The sequence below is a fragment of the Camellia sinensis genome, chromosome 7 (assembly GCF_055761805.1).
Source record: "Camellia sinensis isolate YWXY chromosome 7, ASM5576180v1, whole genome shotgun sequence".
Taxonomy (NCBI): Eukaryota; Viridiplantae; Streptophyta; class Magnoliopsida; order Ericales; family Theaceae; genus Camellia; species Camellia sinensis.
Window position 1 is genome coordinate 66,619,456 of NC_138967.1, and position 27,051 is coordinate 66,646,506.

Consider the following 27,051-nt stretch of genomic DNA (forward strand, 5'->3'; position numbering starts at 1 on the left):
TTTATAGAACAAAATACCAAAATTTTATTCTCAAACATTCAGGCAAAAAGAACTCTCCTCCGATAAGTCGTGTTCAACATGTTATAAGCAAGCTCTACATATAAATGGAGGATTAAACCCAATTCTCCCCCATTAATCAGAGCATGTAATGAATAATAAACAGTATGATTCGACCAAAAACCTCCCCAACCAATAACGCAATATATTTATACACTATCAACTGATAACAAATGAGTTCTTTTTTTTCTCTTTTGTAAATGTAGTTTCACTCTCACCAAAAAATGTCAACAGCCACCACACTGCACTTGACGCCTACCCATATATAGTGACACGTGACAGAGCCTGTAAACCACTTTCCTTGTAAACCAGATACAAGGGTTTCTAAATCTATATTAACCTAGTTTGGGAATATGATCACCATAAAATTGTAGCTACAAGGCACACATCGAGGCAAAAAAGGCACCTTCTGCCATAGAATAGCCAACCCACCAGACAATGACTTACCTGAACCCACACGCTCAGCAGCAAATGAGGTGCAGCAGAGTTCCCTACTCCACGTTTTGCTATCATTGGAACCTGAAAGACTGTTCAGGGTTGGTTCGCTGACTACCATATCCAGTGAACCAACCAAAAACTCCATCCAGACTTGGCAACAATTCTTGGCAAATGAACGGTTTTACCAAAGAAGTTGGAGAGAGAAAGCAAAATTCAAACCACAAGATTGTTTACAGTAACTGTAATCATGCGGCAGCAGCCACAGCAGATGCAGATGATGCCTTCTCCATTTTTTACTTCTCAATCTCTGCTCTTCTCTGCTCAGCATGCTGAGCAACACTATTTGCCACCGCCTGATACTGGAAATCGAGTGTCTGTGTGAGGTTCTGAAACCTCAATGGATCGGATGCTTGCAAAACTTGTAAGAAATTGAAGAAAAAAATTCATGTCAGTCAAACACCATCCCAAAAGAAATTTCTGATTTCCATAAAGGGACAAAGTAGAGATATTTGCACTTTTTACCTTTCACAGTATCCACAAAGAAAAGAAAAGGGTCAATCTCATCAATGGGCGATTGCAACTCTTCATCATCACTGTAGTCATCATCCGAATCGTAATCATCATCATCAATTGGACGGAAAGCCTTTGCCTGCAACCCAAAATATCAAAGTATGAACAGGTGAAAGACTAAATGCGTCAGTTGTACATGCAAGAAAAATGATAAAATATCAACTGAGGCAGTAAGTCAAATGAAAATAAAAAAAAATAAAAAAAAAGTGATATCAAGAAATGAAAATTTTATAAGCACATACATTCACATTTTTTTAGTAATATAGAAACATTTATTATTACTTTTTGATAAGTACGAACACATATAGAGAGACACATGATATACTTAAAGGTCACCCATTTTTTACACTTAAAGGTGGTCCACAATTCCTGTTTTGTATTTTGTTTGTTATGCTATCATTTTGTTTCTTCTTCCTCCCTTATTCGCTCCCCCCCCCCCCCCACACACACACACACACACAGAGAGAGAGAGAGAGAGAGAGAAGCCCTGTTTGGCACGGGCCTAAAAGTAAGCTTTTTAGGGTAAAAATGCCAAAAAATGTTCTTTTGGGGGAATTTTTAGCCTAAAAGGCAAACGAAAAAAATAAAACAGCGTTTAAGCTGGTCACCTAGCAAGAGAAGATGATAACATATACCAACCTCTCATGTTCACCTTTCCGCTTTCAACATCACTACCCATAGCTCAATTTTATAGATTTTTTTCATGGCTTTCTTAATCTTCAATTTTTTGTTATAAGAAACAACCATGCAAGAGAAGACTTCCGTAAGATGGTAGCATAAACACATTTAAGATCAAGAAACTATGTCAATTTTCATTCCATCATTCGCTTCTCTTAGTTTACTGCATTCTAAATGATTGTAGTGGACAGAAAACGAAATGAAATGATTTCATTTTCATGCATATGCTTTGATTAAAAAGAAAAAGAAGCAGTAATTTCAAAAGATTGATGAAACCGTGACTTACTTGGGCAGCTAATTTTTGAAGTGTAATACTGTCAGCTTCATCCCCATCCTCAGCATCAATTCCCATTTCCTTGTCAGACCCGTTGCCATCATCATCTCCATAACCATCCATATCATCGTCGTCTTCAGCCTCTTCTTCCAGTGAAGCTTCTGTCCACATTGGATCAAAACGAACATAGAATTATATAAAGTGACAAGAAGTGGAAGAACAACGGTAGAATCATTTATTTAAAGATAAAATTCTATTTTTATTTTTTTTAGGAAAACTCAGCAGTTTAGAATCATTAGAAAATAATAGATGAAAAATTGGGTGGAGAGAAAGAACTTTATACTGGGGATGAAGAAATTAATAAAGCACCTGCCACTTGTTCCTTGTAGGCAACAAGTAGATCAAGAGTAGCCCTAAAAACACGCCCTAAAGCCTCCGCTGGTAATTGATCAGCAGGAAGTGGAAGCAGTGAAGTCAACCCCAAGCAGCAAACTTTTTTATCATGTTCTCTGCAACACCAGCATAACATGCATGAGACACCAAAGGAGAGACTCGTTTTTCTTTTTTCTTTTTCTTTTTGTTTGTGGAAAAAAAAAATAAAAAATAAAAAAAAGAGAGAAGAAGAAGAAGAAGGTTTTGGGAGTTAGTTCATTGAAAAAGAATGAACACAAATGAAAATCACCTTTTGAAATTAGCACGCCCTCCACTCTTCTTAGTTTGTTGCAGCATCTGGAACCAAAGGTTAAAGATTTCCGTAGCAACAGTGAGCTTTTGCAGTATGTTGAGAGTCAAAGATGCATTGTAGTAAAGAGCATCAGCAATCTGCAAAACAACTTAAATACTAGTGAGCACAAAAAAGTTCACCACAAGGAAATCTTCAAAGCATAATAAAAAAACTCCAAAGCATATCCCCAGTAAAATTTATGTACATGCGGTATATGATACTGTATTAGAAATGCACATAACTATTCACAACATGCACGTCAATGTGCACTATAAAAACAAACAATATTTTAAAAAAATCATAAATGCAACAATTCTTCCTTGCAAAACATGCTTAGTTTACAGGAATCCTTAATATCTATCCTTTTCCTATTATAGGCACAACTCTCGAAGACTCTCAAAGTCACCCAAGTTAACTGGAAATATTACACCCAGAAGTTTGTGTTTGAATGTATACAGTTTTTTGTAAGGACAGAATCCCAATGAACAAGCCTTCCATCTTTTTTGTCTGAACAAATAATGTCTGGAATTATGACATTACCATGTCAATGATCATGTAACTGATAGAACCAAAGCTGATTCACCCACTACCATTTTCTGAAAACATGCACAGCTTTCTTTAAGATCAGTTCAATTAAGTTCTAAACATTAAGCGACATTCCTCAGATTAAAGAATTAGTTACCGAGTGGCTACAGAGATAACTAACCAGAATATCAATAAACCTAATTCATTGCTCATACAATCAAATTTTTTCAATATATAAGAAATATACACTCTGTTCAGAAGAGCTGTACATATATACCCACCCTGCAAAACAGATAATTTAACCCCAACTTCTCATCAGTAGAGTACTATACAAAAATTAGAATACATAAGTCAGCGTACATAGAGAATGATGGAAAAGTAAGGAAAAATTGAAAGATCACCAGAGCAGCAGAATTCACAAAAGAAAAATGGTGTTCTGAGGGATGCCTTCAGTTTCCAGAAGAGAGAAACTCGATGTTGCTTACCACTTGGAAAAAAAGGCATTTCAAGTATGGTTTCTCAGTTCGACGCAACCGCTCAACTGTGATCCTAAGATATGGCTCAACCCATTGATCCACTTTCCCTCTGCAGTTTTGAAACACCACTTCAATAAGCTTAGGAGCAGGCACAACGTCACTGTCCTCCAAATTTTTATCTCCCATGATCTGAGTGGGGAAAAAAAAAAAAAATAGAATGCAGCCCTTGTTATCCAAAAGAGGGAACAGAGAAAAATCATAAAAGCAGAAAAGCGGATTGTAAAGGCAAGTTGTCCAACAAGCAGCTGATCCAGATATGTATGTGTTCTTGTTTCATACATAATGCTGACAATATAGCAGCTACTGGTCAAAGGATATTTCTGAGAAGGATGAAGTGACTCACAGATGAATTCATATTCCAAAGGCTTTGCTGGTAATCTGGTTCTCTGCATGTCAGAAAATGTGCAGTACTTCTGGATATATAGTTGTCCAAAGGAACCAATATATCTACACAAATATAGAAATCCACAAGAACCAAAGTGAATAAGGGACAGGCACATGGAAGCTGCTTCTACGAGGAAATGCATATTCTAAGTATAAAAAAATACAATATCCACCTTCAGAAAATTCACCCAGTAGTTCCAACACCATCAACAACAAAACGAACAAAAAGAAATGAAAAAAAAAAAAAAAAATCAGACATTCACAAAGATGCAGCACACTAGGGAATAGATGGCAAGCTTCAGAACCCATGCAGCAAGATTAATCTCATCCACATAGATACACAAGTAACTACAATCCCATAAATTCAAAAGTCAATTGCATGGGTTTCAAGATACACAAATCATTTATCACTTTCCAAGCCCCTCTCTCTCTCTCTCTCCAAAGAAAATGAAATTCAATTTTTTCTTCTCCGTGGAAGGTCCAGATCTATAAGACCCAACATCACACACTTTCAAATACGCATGCTTTTTATGATTCAAGCATTAGAAACAAAACAGGTTTGTAAATTCTTAACTAACCGAATGGTCCAAACAGCAGACATCTATATGTGGACTTCAATCTAATGATTTAAAATATGCAGATTCAGAATACAAATTCAAGTCCATGCGTGCTGTTTGAAATATGTGGATTTAGAATCCAAATCCCAAAACTCAATACAGTCATCAGAAAGTACTCCAAATAAATAAGTGACACAATCTAGCAAAATAAATAAATAAACAAGTGAAGCGGAGTGTGTGCACACCACGGTGATTTTATAATTTCGTCTTTAATATTTATTACTTAATTTGTTTTAGTATCTATTTTAATTAAAAGATTTACTTGTTTACGATTTAATTATTATTTGTTTCCACATTCTAATAGGATTCAGTTTCCTTTTAATATTAGGGTTTAAGCCTATACAAGTATTAGCTTTGCACTGTATTATTCAGTTATGACTAACGAAAATTTGAGTGTTAAAGGCTGTGGCCATTGTGTTAGGGATGTGGCCCTCTTCTTCATCTCCTCTCTTTCTTCTCTCTTCTCTTTCTCTAAAGCATCCTACATCAATAAGTTATACCTAGGATTCTGGCATCAATATAAGGTTGCATTTAGATTGGTGGATTTGAAATGAACGAATTTAGGTCTCAAATTCAAAACAGAGTATTGAAATTGTACTGGGAGACTTGGTGGAAGGGATGAAGTGGAGATATGAGATTTATATCAAACTAGAGTACTTGTGTTTATGTAGAATCCTTAGCAGCATGGGTTTCAAATAACAAAATCATGTTAATTCTAATCCACAATTGATGGGCGTTAATTCCAAATGGTTAATCTATCAGTGGAGCTTCTTTTGGCATGACCTAAAGAAAAACTCTACAATGAAGCACAAATCCAGTCATTCTAAATCCATTAATTGAAACATAACCTAAGTGCATTTGTGACCTTTCCTTGCGTAACTTAATTGTTTGACCTTTTCTTATGAAAATTAAACTACGTGTTTGTGTATGGGAAAGCATTATTAATTTGTTAAACCAATTGCATACCATACATACTCATTATTGCAACTTGTACTTGGTCAATAACCAAACATTAGTCACCTAAAAGTTTTTGGTTGCATAGTTCATGTTCCTATTGTACCCCCACCCGATCTCGGCACAACCCACCATCTACCATTATTTATATTGAGCCACTAACTAGTGATGTCTTTAAGGCGCTCATATTTGATACTATTCAGCATTATGAGTGGTGGTCTATATAAAGAGGTCACACCATATCAAGTTGAAATGATATACATGTACGACAAAGAATTGGATGATCCTGAAGATTAATCTTTGATTGTTCCTAAAGAACTATTTCTCTTCATTTGTGATTTGAACTTTTCTATTCTCTTGAATACTTCTTTAGTTTCATAACAAAAGGATAATTTTTGGATAAAAATCAGGAAATCAAACCAAGCCATAAGAACTAAATATATATATACTGATAAGGATTAACAAGATGCCAATTATTGTAAATTAAGCCAAGGCAATATAATGTATATAAACTTACTGGGAAAGAAATCAATAGCCCAATCAGCCAATGCTTCCATCATCAATGGCCAGAGGGTCCACATATCCAGGGATATTGTGGGTGAAAAAAAGGTCATATATGACACAATTTCTAAAACTTCCTCAAAGACCTCTGCAAACACAAAAATATATTAGAAAAAAGATATATGAACATCTAGCAAAAAATATATATGATTTTTTGCTGAATACAATTACATAATCATCAAATGAGAAATTGGAATAAGATAAAAGAATCAACTAAACCTCTTACTCATTTAAAGGATAACTGAATTATATCCAGGGGAAAACCAAAATGAAACAACTAAACAAATTTCATATTTTTATATTTCTTATATTCTTCTATCCCCCCACCCCTCTCTCTTTTTGTACTTACATAACCAATCAATGTTACATGGAACCAATCAATGTTACATGGACTATTTTATTCCCGCAAACAAATTGGACACTCGGATCTTAAAATATTTGATGAACTAAGCAAGAAAACGAACAGTGGATATTGATACAACACAATATAGAAACACCTACACAACTTAAAAAAAATCAACCGCGAACACGATGTAGACACATTAACAAAGAAATTTACATTTTTATGTATATAAATGAAAATATTAACAACTAGATCACAGACTCTGCACTTGAATCAGCCACACTTCAAGAAACCACCATATCCAATGATTCCGAACGCTAGAATCCTTTAACGGCACCCCAAACTCCTTCAGCCGCCCCACCAAGCAAGAAGCCAAGAACTCAAGAGCTTTGCCATCAAAAGAAAACTGATCCCTCTCGCCTTTTTCCACTCCAATCTCAGGCATCTAAACCTTTTTCAAAAACTCCTCCAGAAGATCTTCAACCTGAACTCCCTCCCCCACCCTTATGTGACACTCCCTTGCTTTTGACCTAGCAAAATTATGATAAAGCAAAGGCGGAGAACTTTTGTGCACCCCTTGTCACTATATCAATACCTGTTGCATCCTACATTTGTTCAATATTGATGTACCTTGGCCCTACCACTAACTCCTCTGCATAAAATTGTATGCCATGGTATATTTAAGTCATTTCCTTGATGTTTCCATGAAGCAATACTAAGAAAGAACAAGAAACTTTTTTTGGATTGCTAAATTTGCATCTTGGAACGATGTGTACCTATTTAAGAACTTGCATTCCAAAACAGAAATCAGTAGGGCATTTACACTTTCTAGCAACTCTAATCCACATGCAAGCAACCAACCAAGCATCTTTCATGTGTACTGTTAAAACCTACCAAAACCTACCACTACAACTACTCCACCCACTTCACCTACTACCAAAACCTACCACTACACCTACTCCACCCACTTCACCTACTCCACCTACTACACCTACTACATACCTACCTCCTCTAATCTTCTATATATAGGACTCATTGTAAACATAAACAAATAATCAATCAATAATACAATTCTCTATTTCTCTATTTCTCTTTATACATTAAATTTCTACATGGTATCAGAGCCATAAGATTTAGGCCCGTATTTTGTTTTCTCACCGGCGGGCAGCCGGCCGGCAACCTTGCCTTCGCTGCCCGCTGGAATTTTGTACACATACCTTCACTTTCCTACATCTTCCAACTTTCTTACAACTGTTGTCCCATAGATGGGCTTCATATCTACCAGTTCATCTATGCCTTGTGACACCTCTATACTGTGAAGTCCTCTGTCCAAATGTATCAATGGACTTCCTATGGCCAACCTGCTTCTGATCAAGCTTCTCAGCCTTGAATGGTGTTTGGTACACCTCATGGCCTCTAAATGCATAGTAATCTGAGTATTGCTGGGCTTGAATCTGCTGTTGTTGACTATTGTTGGTCTCATGATCTGGGTTGTGGTGGTAGTACATGCTCTCTTCTTACATGAGAAGGTGCGTCACTGTCGGAATACGGGCTGCCACCTCTGGCCCCTTAAGCTTCTGCTGCTTCCGCCCTACTCTTGCTAACGGCGCCGCACCTGTGCTGAAGGTTGCCCAATTTAGGCGGAAAGTTTGCTCGGTATTTGGCATTGTAGTACCATTGAAGCTCTGCAGAACTTTCTCAGCTGCTGCGTGAGAAAGGAACTCAATAAACCCATATCCCTCTGACTGACCAGTCTGCTTACTGCGAATAACCTTGACAGCGTTAACCTCGCCAGTGTGAGCAAAGCAGGTGTTGATGTAACCTTTGTCCATCCATTGTTGAAGATCACCAATCCAGATCGTCCTATTCTCATCACTCGAACCTTGAATCTGCTGTTGTTGCTATTGATGATGTATCTGTTGTTGCTGTTGAATCAGCTGCTGCTGCATCCACAGCTGCTGTTGCTGCTGTTGATTCAGATCAGCACCGTTGGTTGTCGATGGCATCATCTTCACAGCCTCAATCTCTCTCCTCGAAATCACAGTGAATTGAAATTCGGCAACAAATGGTAGAGAGAGAGTGTGGTTGGGGAGAGAGAGTGGTAGTGGTACTGTTTTTGTGCGAAGGGACAGAAATCATCACATTTCTCACCTTTTTCTTTTATTTTGTCCTCCACTTTACACCTCACATGCCTTCTCTCTGTCTAAACAATAATTTTCCACCACCCAACTTTCTTTTTATTTTATTTTCTTTTCTTTTATTTTATCACCCACTCACTTCTTATGATGAAAACACAATGGACCCAACTTCATGCCAGCCACATGGGCCTGTCCCTCCGCCAATGCTCTCATCCTTTTCCTTTTTCATATATATATTTATTTCGCCAACCAATACCACTTTTTTTAATTCCTTAATTTATTTTAATAACATGAGTGGCCTCCCTTTTCCACCATCTCCCTTTTTTTCTACACAATCTTTTTGTACCACCGCCCACTCCATGATACCCATATTAATATTATTATTATTATTTTCTAAAAAAAAATTCATTCCAGTTGATTTTTCTGCATTACCACACCTACCATTCGAGTTTGCCAAACACACTTATTTTTTTCATGTCAGGATCAACCCTGATCACAATTTTACACAAAAAAAAAAAAAAAAAAAAACAAACAAACAAACAAACAAACAAACTACCACAACACACCCAACACCCACAATGGGATTTTTCTTCTCTACTCTGCTGCAGGTCTCTTTTTCTTGCCTCCGTCCTGGACGGCCCTTGCCGGTGTTGCCTCCGTGTTTCCCACGCCACCGAGCACATTCACTCCCCCCTGCTCCTCCACTGCAGCATATGGCGGACCTCCAAATCGGAACATAACGGTGGCCTTCCGCTTCAGCTCCTTATTTTCCGCCTTTAGCACACTTATCTCTGCTCGCGCATCCTTATACATGCGTTGGAGCAGAGCCAGTTGGGCGTTTAACTGCTGCACCTCATTTGTCCTACTCTGAAGCCGGTGCGACAAGTTTGTGACTGCCGTCATGGTCTCCACGCATGACTTCAATGTATACTGATTGGCTTCAATATCCGTTTGCACTGCCATTTTTTGCTCCACAGACCGCATCGGAAAGTTCAACGGAGCAAAACCCGAGGTGTTTTGTTGAGGTTCGCACCAGTTATCTCTCTTGTTGACTCGTTGAGGTCGGGAAAGAGAGTGAGCAGACCACGGGAAGACGAAGCCATTTTCTGGGCAACAGAGTGTTACAGAGTATCTCTCTCAGCAAAGGAAAAGTTTTTCAGAGGATTTTCAGAAGTTTTTTGTCTGCCTCAGCCTCAGCCTCCGTCTTGGTTAAATAGCCAAGGCAGACACGCGCATCATGCGCCGCTCGGCGCTCGACGACAACATGGGCGCGCCTTTTGATGGCACGCCTTTTGATGGCACGCCTTTTTATGGATTGGGCACGCCTTTTGTTGGCACGCCTTTTGAAAGATTGGGCACACCTTTTGAGGGTGCGACTTTTTAGGGGTCCGACAAGACTCTGTAAACTGTCCCGACATTGATTCCGGTTAACTTCTACAACGGTCCGACATGACCCCATAAACTGTCTTCTACATCGGTCTGACACGACCACACAGTGTCTGCTACATCGGTCCGGCATGACCTCGTAAACTGTCCTGCTACAACGGTCCGACACGACCATACAGTGTCTTCACCAACGGTTTGACACGACCATACCGTGTCTCCTATCCTGTTTTCTTTTATTTATCAGTTTACTTTCTTGTTTTGTTCCTCTCTCCAAACTCAAGTTGGTTAGTTCCTATCCCCCTTGAGTTTGCGGGGGGCTGTTAAAACCTACCAAAACCTACCACTACAACTACTCCACCCGCTTCACCTACTACCAAAACCTACCACTACACCTACTCCACCCACTTCACCTACTCCACCTACTACTCCACCTACTACATACCTACCTCCTCTAATCTTCTATATATAGGACTCATTGTAAACATAAACAAATAATCAATCAATAATACAATTCTCTATTTCTCTATTTCTCTTTATACATTAAATTTCTACATGTACCTTCTACGTATGGGGCACAACCAATGGGGGGAAAAAGAATAAAAAAATCAGGTCAAATACTTTTTGAGTACATAGCATTGGAAGTGTTAAAGGAATAATTCCATGCTAGGTGCTAACCAAAAGGACGTATAGTAAATGCTTATCTATTTTTCTACAACCGATGCTTCATGTTTAATTTTCCTTACATAGTGTCTACTTAAATGTTTTTCAATTCATCAAATGTAAATTACTTGAAGCAAATTCAGTTTTTTACTTTTTCCAATGTGCCGTCACACATTGTGTTGTAAGAACAAGAGAATTAATTAACACTGCCAGATAGGTCCTTTTTCCTTTGAGTGAACATCTAGCTACTCATTCTTTTCATGTTCACTTCAGGTCTTAGACAAAGGTGGTTTGCTAAACATTGCAAAATGGTTATCTTTTTTACCCTAATTAATATGTTTGGAGCACAGTTCCCGCTGCATCATCTTCTAGATAACAATAGTTTGTTATTGTCTTAATGACCATCATTGAAGTGTTGATAAACAATCCTACAAGTACCAATAGATTACGCACATCAATAAAGGGAAATTTTTTTTAAAAAAAAAATACTGCAAATATATATGTTGAGATATATGATATCAACTCACCAGGGCATAGCACAAAAAAAAAAAAAAAATTGCAGCAATATAAACAAACATGCTGAAAGTAGTATGAATACCTTGTCCATCAGTAGTCAACATCCTACGCATTATTGGAAGCAGAATTGGCTCAATGTGGACAAAAAGGTGAGGAAGCCGACTCACTGATTCAAGAATTGTGCTTATGGCACGCAAACAACCAACTGCTGCCAAAGCACCAGGATCATCAGCCTCATCATCAGCTTCTGCATTGTTCGTACATTTCCAAAATGCAGCAGCCTAAAGACCAAACAAAAATACAAGAAATTTGAGAATATAAAGTTGAAATGCAGCATCAATGTTCTCACAGACAAATGATGAATCACCAGATTCTGGCATAGTCCCAGAGCATACGGTGCCATCTCCTCCCCAAACTTGTTCACAACAGTCTCTAGTGTAAACACCAGATCCTCGTTTTCAACTTCATTCATAAGTTTAAAAAACTCTGAAATAATAAGGAAAATTGAAATTCATTAAAGGAGTCACAAAAGTTAGTGTTAAGACTACTGAACATAGTTTCATAAACCACATACCATCAAGTAGCTGTGGAAGAATTGGTCGGATTTCATTCAAATCTGTGCAACAAAAAAGACAATCCGTTTTATGAAACCATGAAACATTTGAAGTAATAAAATATAAAAAATACAAATAAAAAATTAAACAGAATATCAAGCAGAAATGTACCTTTGCAAGATTCAACAAACGAACGCAATGCAAAGACTGAATCAATACGAACTGGAAGCTCTGGATCACGCAACCCCGCAACAACACTATGCAATGCTTTACGAAAATTGTTTGGGTCTAAAAAGTTTATATGGGCATATTGTCCTGCAACCCATGCCGCCTAACATTCCAGACCATATTAGCAAAGGATAAGCTAAAAAATCTCAAAGATGGCAAAGAGAAGAACTTCAAGATAAGTTGTGTAAATTTGAAAGACAAGGGAATAGCCTCTACGTTGGGGCAGGGTGTTACATTCCACCTAAGAAACACGGACACGGACACGGACACGCGAATTTTTAAAAAATGTAGGACACAACACATTGGGGCACATGCAAAACATATAATTTTATATAATTATTATGTCATATTTTTAAATATTTTATATTTATTTTATATCAAATATTTAATTTTATCAAATTTATCAACTTTAGTATGCTATTTTAGTAAAAAAATAAAAAAATTTAAAAAAATGGTCCTTAGAGTGTCCCCCAATGTGTCCCCAACATGTCCTCAACGTGTCCACAGCATGTCCCAACGTGTCCCAAGTATCCCAGTGTGTCTGACTCTCTATAGCATGTCCGACATGTGTCCGGAGTGTGTCCGACATGTGTACGTCACCTCCAAAGACGTGACCATGATTCATAGCATTCCACCACCATAGTCATCAACAAACTCCCCATTACAAGCAAGAGAATAACAAGACAAGTAGAAAAATAATGTGCCCACGCACCATACTGTTTTTTCAACAAGCTTCCAAGAAAGACGTTGATGATATAATAATTGTGGAGGTTATAGAAATAACATGCCCTGTATCACTCATTTTCTCAAAACAGTTTCCAGAGATAACACAACAATATATTTCTTGTTGCGATTAAGATGGACATACTCCCTGCATCACAGTTGATCAGACAATACTTAGAACTATCTAGCTAGTTTGAATAGAACTCACCATAAAACTTTAAGCTTACCGGCAAATAGTATTTTAGACTAGACTATGTAGGTATGTAACCCAATCACTAGAATACATTCTACTTGACGAAACGTTATCCCAACTATGGGCAGTGCAGAAAATATTCATTTAAATTCATGCTCTTTTGCTAGTGAAATGCAAGTGAAGGCAAAAGGTACAAGTAACAGATGTTTCGAATGTAGCATTTGGTACATTTAGGAAACAACCATATACAATGAAAATAATTAATAAAGAGAGCATAAATTCATGACAAAATGTGATATCTAAACTAACAAAGCCACCCAAAAAAAAACCTAACAAAACAAAATAAAAGGCCAAAGAACAACCCACCTTGGCTCTAAGATGGCCCACAGGACTGCTGAACTCAGGGAAAACATGTTGTATTAACATACGCTCGAGTTCAGACTTGTAAGGTTCAGTTTGTTTTAATTTATCACATAATGCCCCAATAGCAAGAAGAGCACCATCTTTCTGTCGATAGGGTTTATATCCCACAGATGCCTCATCATATCTGGAATAGAAAAAAGACATGAAAAGATGAGCTTACTGCATGCATGTACATCATAACAGTAACAATAGTCCACCATCTAAGAAGTATGGACACGCGACGCGACACGACAATTTTCGAACAATGTAGAACACAACACATGGAGGACATGCACAAAATATGTAGTTTTATATATTTATTTGTCATATAAATGAATATATCATTCAAAGATAATAAAAAAAATGTAACATAACATTAACTCCTACAAATTTATATTGTTTTTCTTTTATTATTGTATCCTATGTTATTTTGCTCAAACTTATAATTAGTTTCATGTGTGTCTAGTCGATGGACACATATGTCTAAGCGATAGACATGTGTCCCTTCAAGTGTCCGAATAGTGTTCAGGTCTACAAAACCTTTTAAAAAGTAGGACACATTTTGATGAATGTCAGACATGTATTGGGAAGTATCCATGTCTATATCCGACACTAACACGCTGCCTTCTTAGAAGTGTATGTGCTTCTTAGTCTACCATAGACGGAAAAATGTGAAATACCTCCTAAAAATCTCCACAATGAATAGTATAAACTTCTGAAGGTTCTCTTTCCCACGCTTTCTTACCAACTCACTCACAAAATCCATTGCAGCTGTCCTAGGACTATACAAATCTTCAACTATATCTGCACCAAAGAAACGGAGATGATAACCCAAAAATAAACTAACAATAGGATTTTAGGTGACAAAATTAGACTCTGATTACTCACCATACCCCTTCCTCACATATTCATGTGGATCTTCATCCCAAAGCTTTTGATCATTGTCATTAAAGCACATAAGTGGAAAAATTACCTCAAAAAGAACAATATCAAGTCTTGGTTGCAGCTGATTGTACATACTGATCTTCGAAATACTGCATATTAAAAAAATTTGAGTATGATCCACACATCAAACTATCAAATTTAAATAATCTTTTTCTTTTTCTTTTTTTTGATAGGCCAAAATATTAGCTAAACATAGGAAGCAACATGGCCACATAGAAGATATGACTACTTAGAATATATCTCCATTGCAACATCATCTGACACTCATTGCAGGAGTGTTCAACTAAAGAAAAGTAGCAAGCCTACCTTATCCACTCTTGGTTTCGATGATACTATCCAAGTTTGTTCCTATGCTATATTTGAGATTTACCCACTTTTAACAAGATGCTTTGCATCAGAATTTCACTTTACTAAGTGGTTGGAGGATTGATCATGGTGATAACTAAATCACCCGGACACTTAAACATAATAGACTTGACATGCATGCATGAAACCATGTAAAAAAAAGCCAGATAAGGCACTTCAAATTCCCTGATCAATAAAGCAGTTATTTTTCGGGTCTCTGGCTTTCTGCGGGACATTGATCTTCTATTTCAAAAACTTGTTAAGCAATTGGATGCAATAAATATTGTATATCAGGCTCAGCATTGCCTAGGCAAGTTCAATGTATAAGACCATAGAGCAACAATTAGAGAGAAGCAGAAGCTGTGAGAAGCAGCACCCTAAATAGAACCTTTCTGATTTCAAGAAAATCAAATTTTAATTCAGTATTTTCCTGTGTTATGCTGATATTATTCTCTCTGTCAATTTTTTTTCCCACCCTTTTATCAGCTACAAAGAAATATAATATCATTAATAATGGTAGGAAGAAGTACAAAAAAGGAAGCAAAGGAGAAAAAGTCCTCCAAAAAGAAAAGAAAGGAAAAGAAAAGTACAACTACAAATCACAAACCACTCTCCAACCACTATTAATCAAAAACAAACAAATCCCTTTAAAAGCCATGGAAAAGGACACCCAAAAAGGAGCCAAGAAACACAATTTTTCCCACAAACTCTCTAAATCTTCATATTTATTCTAAAAAATTCTCCAATTCCTTCCCAACCAAATTACCCAAAGCACCACACAAACTACACAATTCTAAGGCCAAATCCTCTTCAATCATTTTGCAACATTTGAACACTTAAGGAAGGTAGAACTCAATCCAACTCTGCCAGCAGCAATTATTTTATGTCAATGTACAATAGCCAGCTAAGTTAGACGTAACCATACTTCCAAAAAAGGAAAAGAAGAAAGAAGAAGTTTGCAAAAGCCAACTTAAAAATTGCCAGCATTTAGCACATAAAATTCTAGACCCCGATTACTTCAAAACAATTATCAACAAAGAAAATTGTCTTAGAAACATGCAGAGGAAGCACAACCCTTATGCAACCAAAATTACTTTAAAAAAGCTCGTTGTTTCAGGTATGAGCTATGATCCCACATAAGGAAAACAACAAAAACTTGTTCAAATTACAGTAAATACACCAACAGATGATACAGTGGAGAAAATCATGCAATGGAATGGAATGGAATGAACAAAGGGTCATGTAACACAAACCTGTTGCTTAGATACTGCAAAATAAAATTTGTAACTCTATCAGGCAAATAACCACCAACACGGATCACATTCAACAAATTCAAATGGTACTCCAAAATTTTCCCTGCATAGTTCTTCTGGAACATTTGGGCAAAAGTTCTGTTTTCTGGGTTTTGAAGTTTCAAATCTCCAAATCTACAAGACACAAAAAATCTGATAAACCAATTGTTATCTTTAAGCCATTACAGGTCAAATAAGTTCAAAAAGCAAGAGAACTCACCGGGTGTACAGGCGATTTAAAATGTGAACTGTCCACTTTTTCACCTTCCACCATCCCCATGATTTCCTGAGCTCTGGATCAGCAGGTTGGCCTTCTACTGGGACAGGCCTCTCCAATATATTTAAGAAAAGAACCATCCAAGCATTGAAGACATTTGGATCAAATAACTGCTTTGGAATCTCCAACTGAAAAGATTGAAAGATTACCAAGATAAGAAGATTAGCATACAGGAGATTTTCTTAAATGAACAATACAAAACTGACAATCTTATTGAAAGGCTGCAGCTGGAAGGTAAAAGGATGCAATTTGGATTTTATTCACACATTGTACTGCGAAATGTCAATAATCATTACTGAAAACCAACATATCTGTGATTCTCCCAAATGTTGGCTCATTGAAAACAAGAATACCTGAGAGAAACACAACTCCCAAACCTAAAGCCTTACAGAAAAACAAAAAATAATGTACTTCAGCTACAATAGTTAGCTAAATGAATAAGGAAAACATAATAGATTCCAAGTCTCCACACACACATCATAACATGCTTTTGTTGCAAACATTTTGATGAGAAAAAGTATTTTATCCCCTGTTAACATGAACAATACACCATCCAACAAAGAAGGGAAATATTAATACATTCTATGAAACTTTCCATGTGAGCACATACATATATTGATGACCAGAATATTTTGCAGATTAGCTTGATCAAGTCTGCTACTTCCAGTGAAGGGTTTACAATTTGAACAAGCCTGTCAAATATTATAAGCAAATGAGGAAATGTCTCTTTGACAATGAGATAAACTGGTGCTCTCTCTTCATCTGACTTGAACCTATAAAGAACAACAAAAGAATCGAAAATGCTTAACAAATGAAACAAAAATAACAAAATAATCTTGCAAAAAAAGAAAGCTTCAGTAAGACAATATTCACTCAATGATTGAATCCTTCAATAATCAAAGAAACAATTACATGAAGCCAATATATGTGAAAAATGGAAACCTATAATAAATGCGTAATTTATTATTATCCCTAAATTCAATTGCTTGCATTTCGCGAATTCAATTTTTTAACCCCCACGTAAAAAACCCAAAAGGCAGCTGCATTTATGTGGTGCATGTATGTTTGGTAGAAATACATGCATCAGATACACATCATGCTTATTAATATATATCCAGATTTAAAAACAGGGTGGTATGGAATATATACAAAATAACATCCTATTAGCTTTAATACCACAATGATACTGGACGTCGCTTAGATTTTCAAAACTATTTTCGCTACGATAACTGAAGGAATAGGGATTAATGCTTGCAAATTGAAGTTCTATTAGGGATTGTGGATGTAGAAGGTAACAATGGTTAGCAAATGGGATTGAACCGAAATATATTAGGGTTGATGGCTATAAAAAGAATTATGAATAATAAAAGTATAATGGGGAGAAAAATGTAAACTAAGACGAAGAAGAAGGGAAATCATCACTGGTTTTCCTCAATTAAGGTTTTCATTGTCATTTTTATCTTGTTTAGGCGTTCTTCCAGAAACAGGGAAAAAAATAATTACAGAGAGAGAGAAGCCTTTCAACAAGCTGTCCCACCCGTTAAAAGTCAGAGAGCGGGAAAACTCAACAGTCAGAGCCACAGAAGTGTCAGCAATTAATAAGTAGAAGATGTGCCAAGTCCAGAAGGATCAGTTCAAGGAGGGAAAGGGTGGAATGAAAACTTAGAAAAGCTAAATAAAGAAGAAAAAAAAATTGAATTCACACTAAATGATGTTTATTTTTGAGAAATAAAAAATAAACAAGACTCTCAACCTATCCACACACTAGAACATGAATGCAGCATATGCCAACACCATAACTCTATGTACCATACCAAGTGAAGGGCAAACACGTTAAGATCTTATAAATAGAACAATTGACATGGTCACTGAAACTGGAAGTATGTGGCAATATACCTAGTCAGCCACATTTACATTTGAATGTAAATTTACATAAACATAGATATACAACTATACATTCTGTGAAATATGTTATGCTTATGTTCTTGTTATTTAGTTTAGTCATTAAGGGTAGTTTAGTCGTATTATCTGTAATTAGGCTTTTAGGGTTTTGGTTGTTTTCCTGTTTATATTGTACTTCAGTTTTGGTTCTCATTCATTCAATACATACGTAAATTTTGCTCTCAACTTTGTATCACATATGTGTAAGTTTGTAAATTTTTTATTAAAGCTCTCATGCATTATGTGCATTGGCCTGCTGTAGTAGGATGAATCAGTGTTTTTAAGGCGAAAAGCGAACTGAGGCGACAAGGTCTCCTAACGCCTAAGCGCGAGGCGACAAGGTGAGGCGAGGGCTTCATCAAAAACACAAAGGATATTTTTTTAATATAAATAGTATAGACAAAAATATAAATATTTTCAAGAACTATCATGCATTTATCATTCTAAATTCTAAATATCCTTAAACAACAGAAAATATCCAACAAATCTAACATTTTGAGTACTAAATATTCATCAAAAACATCAAACATCAAACCAATCAACCATCCCAAATAATTCTTCCCCCTTCTTTAATCAAAAATCAATGCAATGCTTTAATAATTTTTATTATTTTTTTTATTCGATAATGTGACGCTTATCTTATTATTAAAGTGAATTATATTTTAAATTTTAAATTTTTATTAGTACATGACATATTAATTAGTAAGACAATGTTATAAAATTTATTAATCTGTATAATATTTTTTAGCAAAATAATTATACGATTAACACAGTAAAATAATTACACAATTGTAAAATCAATTTAGTAAAATTAATTGAAAAAAATTTCAGCAAAATAAATAGAAGAGAAACAAAACAAGAATCAGGGAAGGGAAAAAAAAAATCCCAGAACCATAGCGAGAAAAAAAAAACAGCGAATAAAAAAAACAAAAGGGAAAAAAAAAATCTACGGAGAGATGAAATAAAGGAAAGAAGAAGAGAGAAGAACAAGAGAAGGAAAAAAAAAAAAAAAGACAAGGCAGGAAAGACGAAAAGAAGAGAAGAGGGAGAAGACGAAGCAGGAAGAAAGAAGAAAGAAGTAGGAGAAGAAGACTTACCTTAGAAACGATGCCGAAGAAGAAGACGAAGCAGGACCAGGTTTGTTTCTCTCCTCTCCTCTCCTCTCCTCTTTCTCTGCTTGTCGTCTCTCTCTCCTTTCGATACCCCCAGAAACTAGGGTTTTACACTCAATAAATAGTAGAAAGCAATTCTAAGGTGCAATGCATGTCCACAAAAAACACAAAATCAAGAAAAATGAAGGGCCCAGATCTTAGAAGCAAGAAGCGACGCTTTGTTTCGCCTTGCGCTTCATCGCCTAAGCCTCGCTTCACTCGCCTCAACCTTGCCTCTCCATATCACCTCGCTTCGAACCCTATGAAGCGCAATAGCCTCGCCTCGCTTCGGCGAGCGCTTAGGTGCGCCTCTAACAACACTGGGATGAATGGCATGAAAATGCACTCATTAACCATTGCTTGTCATTCATCCCAGTACCTCCCACCATTTGCAGTTGGGCATTCACAACTTAGCACGTATCTTAGTGAAGTATTAAGCTCCGTCAACTAGTCAAATCAGAGTGAAAAACATATATTAAGCAAAGGATAATGATTCTTTACCAGGACCCGCAGAATAATCATCATAAACGTTCTTTATTATATGTTTTGTTTACAATATTAAAAGAAAGCATATGCTAAGCCAAAAGTATATCAAAAGTTGTACCACAATTATTAAAGTTGTATTGACATAGTGACTAAAAACTTTTCACAGATTTATTAATTATACACAAATTCACTAAGCGTCAGTGTGTCTAATTGAGGGCATCTTTCAAATGGTAGAATATCATAAACGAGGACATCTTTCCATGTCTTGGTGTCTAACACTACCTCTACATCTTTCAAATGGTAGAATACCATAAACAAGGCCATTACATGCATTTTCTGGTCCTTGCATTTCAACTGGTAGAATCCTAATTTTTCCCAGCAGAAAATGTAACAAGTGCCCGTAATTTAATCCAAGAAGCATCCTTTGCAAGAAAAGAAGACTTCAGAGAAATTCTAAACTCAATGCGGAGGAACTAGATGTTTCCACATTGTCCGGTGAAGAGCAGATCCAGAAGGTTACCATTGAATTTAATTATATCTTCTTTTCATGCAATTCATTCATTTCCCTATGGTTTTGCATAATAGAAATGATGCTCAGTGAACTCTGACCCTTAGATAGATGGGATTTTAAGCCTTGAGGAAGATTTTATTACCGACTCTAATAGAATTTGGACCATCTCTTCAAGCCTTAGAATCCTAAGTAGCTTCCCTTTATACCAAACTAAGTCTTGCGCCCCAATCTAGTGGGGTTGGCTACGTGGATCTTTTTCCAACATTCCACTTTGTCAACGGTTATATGGTCAGTTAAATTAAATAAATTTATATTTTTTAACTATTACATCTCATTTCAATTTAGGTCTTCCCTTCCTCTAACATTTACATTTATAGCGATCATATCACTCTTCCTAGCATTGCATTGAGAAGCGAAATCCCATATCATCTAAGTACTAAGTAATGTTGAGCACATAAGCGTGAGGGCACCTTCACCTTAATAGCTAGCTTTTGAGATTGAATTCTACCCAAGACCGTATAACATGATATCAGAGCCAAAGTACTCAGGAATGAGTAGGGTGTGCCCTAGCTTGCACATTGCAGGTGCTACCAAGTGAGCACGCTAGTCGTAAGGGAGGGTGTGAAGCAAAATCTCACATCGCCCGAGTAGTAAAGCAATATCAAGCATATAACCACGAGGACACCCTCACCTTAATAGCTAGATTTTAGAGTTGAGTTCTATCCAAGACTATATCTGTCTTCATTGTACATTACTAAACCATCTTAGCATGTCCTCTCTCAATTTATCTTCACTTGGTGCTACTCTTATCATTTCAAAAATATATTCACTTCTAATTTTTTCTTTCCAAGTCTTACTACAAATCTATGTAAGTATATCCTCATTTCAAAAACACTCGTTTTATACAGGTTATGATTTTTAATAGCTCAACATTATTTCCAGCCTTTATAGTTGTTTTATAAAATTTCCTTTCAATTTTGTTAGTATCCATTGCTCACATAATATGTCAGAAGCACTCGTCCACTTAGCAACCCATCTAAGAAGTATGGATATAGCTCACATAATATGTCAAAAGCACTCCTCCACTTTAGCAACCTATCTAAGAAGAATGGATACAACTCACATAATATGTTAGAAGCACTCCTCCACTTTAGCAACCTATCTAAGAAGTATAGAAACAGATACAGATACAGACACAAGTACCAGATACAGCAAGTTCCAAATAATTAGGATACGAACATATCAAGCATATAGCAATATATACATTTTTTTCATTTTCTACGTACATGAATATTATATCCACAAACAACTGAAAAAAATGAAAAACAAACACTAATTCAACAAGATTAAATCACTCAATCTATACTTTAAACTTTATTTAATATAGAAAATACTATTTTATCAATCATAAACCATTACATCAAAGTTGTTTGCTTTCATCAACATCAAAAATTATGCATGCATTACTGACACAAGTAGAAGAAGACAAGTTTTTCTATAACCATTATAGATTGGAAGTAAAAAAAAAAGGAGAAAATTAGCAATTTCAGCAATTAAACACTAATTGAGAATGACAATTTAATATTCAAACACAAATTTAGAAATCAAGGAAGAAAATGCTATTTACATAATAGTGATTACAAAAAAATTATGAGAACACTTTTTACAACTCCTGGCAAGATAATTATGTCTTGTGGTGTTTCCAGAGGTAGGATACGTGTGTCCATGATTTGTCCGTTAAGTGTCCGGGGTGGAGAAAAATTAATTAAAAAATGGGACACACCACGTCGCGTGTCCAAGGGTGTGTCAATGTCTGGCAAGTGTCTGACACGACAACGCCAACTAAGTTGAAATGTTCATGCTTCACAGCAACCTACTTTGATTCGATGGATCTCATTTTCTCCAATCTCTCCTTATCCTTATTAATATTCGAACCTAAGTAACAACAATGTCCACTATTTGTTATCTCCTAGTTTCGAATCTTCACTTCTCTACTATTTATACTTCTATTGTTACTAAAATTATATTCCATATATTCAATTTTATTTCTACTTATTTTTAAACCATTTTGACTTGAGTGTTTCTCTCCAAAATTTTAATTTATTGTTAATTGCTTCCTTAGAATCATTCGCAAGAACAATATCATCTGCAAACAACAAACACCATGGGACATCATCTTAAATGTGTTTAGTTAATTAATCCATGACTATGACAAATAGGTAAGGACTTAAAGTTGACCATTGATGCAATCATACAGTGATTGAAATTCCCTAGTTTCTCCTAAAGGTGATCTAATTGCAGCCACAAACAATCTCATCGCACATGTAATTTATCACATCAACATACCTTTTGATCACACCATATTTCTCCAACACCTACCATATTATATCTCTAGGCAGGCACTCTAAGGTAAGTTTTTTCTAAATTTATAAAAAGCATGTCTATCACTCATTTGTTCATTGTACTTTTCTATTAATATTCTTAGTAAATATATAGCTTTCATAGTTGATCTACCGGTTATAAATCCAAACTCATTCTTTGACATTGTTGCAGTAATCCTTGAGGGATGCTCACTCTCCCCCACAATTTCATTATACAACTCATCAACTTAAAAACTCTATAGTTGTTACAATTTTGGATATCTCCTTATTTTTATATATAGGTCATTTTCCTACTCATGAAAATCTTATTAAAGAACTTTATTAACCAAAACCCCCCCTCCTTACTTAAGCATTTCCAAGCATTACTAGGGATACAATATGGTCCTAATGCCTAATCTAATTTCATCTTCTTCAATACAAATTCCACCTCAAAGTCCCTCATAATAAAACTTACAAAGACTATTATATTCCTATCCTCTTAAATTTTGCAAATATTTTTCATTTAATAGTTTCTCAAAATAATTTTTCTACATTTCCTTAATATTCTCATCATTTACTAACACACTCAAATCCTCACTTTTTATACATTACATTTAACCTAATAAAAGTCTCCTGTTTTCTTTTTTCTCAATTTAACAAAATTGTAAATATTCTTTTCTACATCTTTACTATCTAATCATAGACTCTTAACTTAGCATCTCAATTTTTTCTTTATTTTCTGTTCAAAAGAAAAAATTTGCATTTTCTCATCTATTATTTTACTCAACAACGAAGAAAATTGTATTAGCATCTTCTTATCAACGTAAGTATGGAGGCAGAAGCGCCTTTGGTGGTGTCTCATCTTCTGTATGCAGATGATGCTATAATCTTTTGTGGTGCTGTGGCGGCTCAATTAGGATACCTTTGTTGTGTTCTTCTTTGCTTTAAGGCAATCTCAGGTTTGATAGTGATTTGGCAAAATCAGAACTGATTCCAACAAGAGGAGTGGTGGGTGTTCATCAGTTGGCAGTTATTTTGGGGTGTAAGGTTTCTGTTTTGCCAGTGACTTGCTTGGGTTTGTCTTTGGGGTTTACTTTTATCGCTACAATGGTGGGGGATGGGGTGATGGAACGGGTACAACACCAGTTGGCAGGGTGGACGCATCAATATTTGTCCAAAAAAGGGAAGTTGACATTGATTAAGAGCACATTAGGGAGCATTCCTACATATTTCATGTCAGTGCATGTTATTCCAGTGTCGGTTGCACATTGTTTGGAGAGGTTGTACCGTGATTTCCTTTGGAAGTATTTGGGTGATGTTTTCAAGTTCCATTTGGTTGATTGGAATAAGGTGTGTAGTCCGAAAGAGGGAGTGGTTTGGGATTAAGGAAGTTGGTGGCTTTTAATAGGGTGTTGTTGGGGAAGTGATTATGGAGGTTTGTGGGGGAAACGAAGCGGCTTCGACATTGGTTGGTGGTTGTGAAATATGGGTCTGGTTGGGGTAGTTGGTGCTCTGGGGAAGTGAGGGTTGCTCATGGAAGGGGTTTGTAGAAAGGTATCTGGCTAGGTTTGAAGGATTTTTGGAGATGGGTTAGCTTTCAGGTGGGTAGGGGTGTGCGAGGGCATTTCTAAGGATAGGTGGTGTGGAAACCAAACTCTGGTGTTTCGGTTTCCGCAAATGTTTTGACTTGAAGTAGATAAGGATGTTGTGGTAGCTTCTTGTCTTTAGCTGGTGGTGTGGGATGCTACGATCCGGAGGCAAGTCTATGATTGGGAGGCTGCTCAATTGGTGGATTTATTGGCTATGTTGTATGGCATTCCGGGGGGGTGCGCAAATTTGGGGAGGATGGGTTAGTGTAGAGTTGTAATGTAAGGGTGCTTAAGGGATTTTCTCGATGTTCTATTATCAGGCATACGGATTTTCTCGGTGTCCCATCCAAAGTAGGGTTTGGGGTATTGATGGTTGTGCGTGATAGAATTTTGACTTTGGATAACTTGATCTGTTGTGGTCAGATTCTAGTTAATTGGTGCCGCATGTGTTGTCAGGATGCTGAATCCGTTTCGCATCTTCTGTTTACCTGTCCTATCCTATGGCTTTTCAACTTTGGAGTTTGATTTTTGCAATGTTTGGTTCAGATTGGGTGCAGCAGGGGACAGTGAGGGAGGTTATGTGTAGTTGGAGGGGGGTCGGGTGGGGAAGAGGCATAGAAAGGCTTGGGTTTTGGCACCTTTGTGTTTAATGTGGCTGGTTTGGTTAGAACAGAACCAACGGACTTTTCAGGGGTTACAAATTTCGGTGTCGTGTTTGAAGAATAAGTTTTTGCTAGTTTTGTCAAGTTGAGTGTTGGGGAAAGTGGAGCAGGATTTATTTTCCTTTCTAGATTTCATTGATTCTTTATTTGTCTAGATGTCATTAGACAAGTGTGGGAAGCTTCCAATACATACAACTATAATTGACGTCTCCAACACAAAGAAATACAAATTTATTTATTTTTTTTCAGGCCAGCACAATTGGCAGTGAGATTTGTTAAACAAAATCAAAAAGATCAATAACAGAAATGCTATCAACAATTTTGATAAATATGGGAAATAAACTTACTCATATTTTCTAGAAAGAATCCTCAGAACAAACAACGCTCCAAAAACCTGCTGATCTTGTAAATTATGCTTCACCCACTGTAAAAGACTCGACCATTGCTCCGGGTAATCTGTATTGATAATGGTCTTGAGGCACTCACCCAGCTGTACTCTGTCAAAAAACAAAAAACAAAATGAGAGTTATACCACCGAAGAGCCACCAGAAAAGCAAAAAGATCAATAGCTAAAACATCAAACCTCAACAAAGGAGGGACTTGGGCTATAAAGACAAGAATGTTCTGCCTGATCATGTCTTTATCATTGGGCAAGATCTTCGATTGCTCATCTATATGGACAAGTAAATGCATAAAGTAAACATTGGAAAAGCAACAATTCAGTACAGACACAAATACACACATAATAAATCTCGTCAAACCAAGTATACGTGGTTCATGGGGTGACCAGTTCTTTGCAATAAAGTTCTTGAAATGAATACTGGCGACTTGTCGTACTGCCATGTCGCAATTCTCATCTACTATGATCTGCAACAGTCTCACCAAATGCTGAGGTGTGTACTGAAACTGCAAACAAAAACAAACACAAAACATTAAAAAAAAAAAAGAAACTATATCCAAGTGAATTTATCTGCAAAGGGGTTATGATCCTCTTTTTTTTTTAATTTAGCAAAAAATATATACACTCTACAATTTATAGCATCACCCACCATTGAAAAACCCATTAAGCAAATGAAACAATTACAAAATATAAAAATACAAATCACATGAATAAATATGGGCAACAAATTGAATTTAAATTTTTCAATCAAACATTGATAAAAAAAAATTAACAAGTGAATGAAAATAAAAATACCTGATTGAGGCTGTGTTCAGCGGCTTTGAGTTCATCGGGATTAGGGCTAAGTGCAGATTGAAGGATGACGCAGAGACTAGGAAGATCCATATTTTTTTTATTTTATTTTTTTTATATCTATATATAAATTGTGTTTTTATATAGATGATTGAGAAAGGAATTGGAGGTGAAATTCAAGGATCGAAGCAGAGACAGAAGTGAATCTAAACTCTATAGCTTAATTGCAGTGTGTGATGATTGAAGTGTTGTACTAGGGTTTATGAAAAGCTAGAATATATAAGAATACATAGATTATTCACCCAAAAAAATGAAAAGATATGTAGTATACATATGGAAAGAGAGCAGTGTGAGAGAGGGCAGGGAGGCTGCGGAGAGAAACAGGGATGCAATGAGTGTGTTTTTAAAAGATCGTCATGCCGACGGCGTTGCGCTGTTATTAAAATGGGTAAAAAATTTGAGTAAAAACTTTTTGTTAAATCAAGTGGTTCAATGGAGTTTCATTAAATTATCGGAAGATTGAGCGGATGTTCGGCCGATTGATCGGTTTGCTTAAATTTTTTATAAATTTTTATTTTGAAGTAATTATTTGGAGATATTTGGTGGTGAAAATTAAAGATAATAAATTGTGATTTGATGAAAAGCATATCCGTTCTCAATTTGATGAAATATTTGACAAATTTTGAATTTGATGAACAGTAGAGTAGTAAAAAGTAAGTTTTTGTTATCAAAATTAAATTAATGATCTATTTAATGAATCATTGAAGATAGTTTTATAATGTCTTTTTGTTTTATTTTTAAAAATTAAAATAAAAGCAAAAAAATGTAATTATATTAAC

General features: G+C 36.1%; 1 protein-coding gene across 2 annotated transcripts; it reads right to left on the reverse strand.

The window, feature by feature from the left end:
- LOC114256728 (importin beta-like SAD2) lies at positions 1 to 26,685 on the reverse strand. 2 transcript variants are annotated; one of them, XM_082878074.1, is made up of 22 exons: positions 26,216 to 26,685; positions 25,791 to 25,926; positions 25,604 to 25,691; positions 25,368 to 25,517; positions 16,931 to 17,093; positions 16,264 to 16,448; positions 16,005 to 16,178; positions 14,350 to 14,495; positions 14,142 to 14,265; positions 13,426 to 13,606; positions 12,087 to 12,246; positions 11,936 to 11,977; positions 11,729 to 11,847; positions 11,444 to 11,642; positions 6,275 to 6,406; positions 4,146 to 4,249; positions 3,752 to 3,931; positions 2,700 to 2,839; positions 2,387 to 2,526; positions 2,030 to 2,178; positions 1,018 to 1,144; positions 1 to 913 (listed from the first exon to the last, which is right to left on the reverse strand). In XM_082878074.1, exons 1-22 carry the CDS (start codon positions 26,303 to 26,305, stop codon positions 789 to 791), a joined length of 3,054 nt encoding a protein of 1,017 aa, XP_082734200.1. In that variant the 5' UTR covers positions 26,306 to 26,685; the 3' UTR covers positions 1 to 788. The 2 variants fall into 2 exon arrangements, with proteins under 2 accessions (XP_082734200.1, XP_082734201.1); XM_082878075.1 differs by having other exon boundaries at positions 2,030 to 2,175; positions 26,216 to 26,658.
- Positions 26,686 to 27,051: the final 366 nt, after the last annotated feature.

Bases quoted from the DNA above. Each gene is read 5' to 3' on its own strand.
- LOC114256728 (XM_082878074.1), bottom strand. From the start codon at position 26,305: ATGGATCTTCCTAGTCTCTGCGTCATCCTTCAATCTGCACTTAGCCCT. The intron at 13,607-14,141 runs GTATTTCACATT...TTTCTATTCCAG, and splicing joins ATTGTGGAGATTTTTAGGAG to ATATGATGAGGCATCTGTGG. The intron at 12,247-13,425 runs GTGGGTTGTTCT...CTGGAATGTTAG, and splicing joins TGGGCCATCTTAGAGCCAAG to GCGGCATGGGTTGCAGGACA.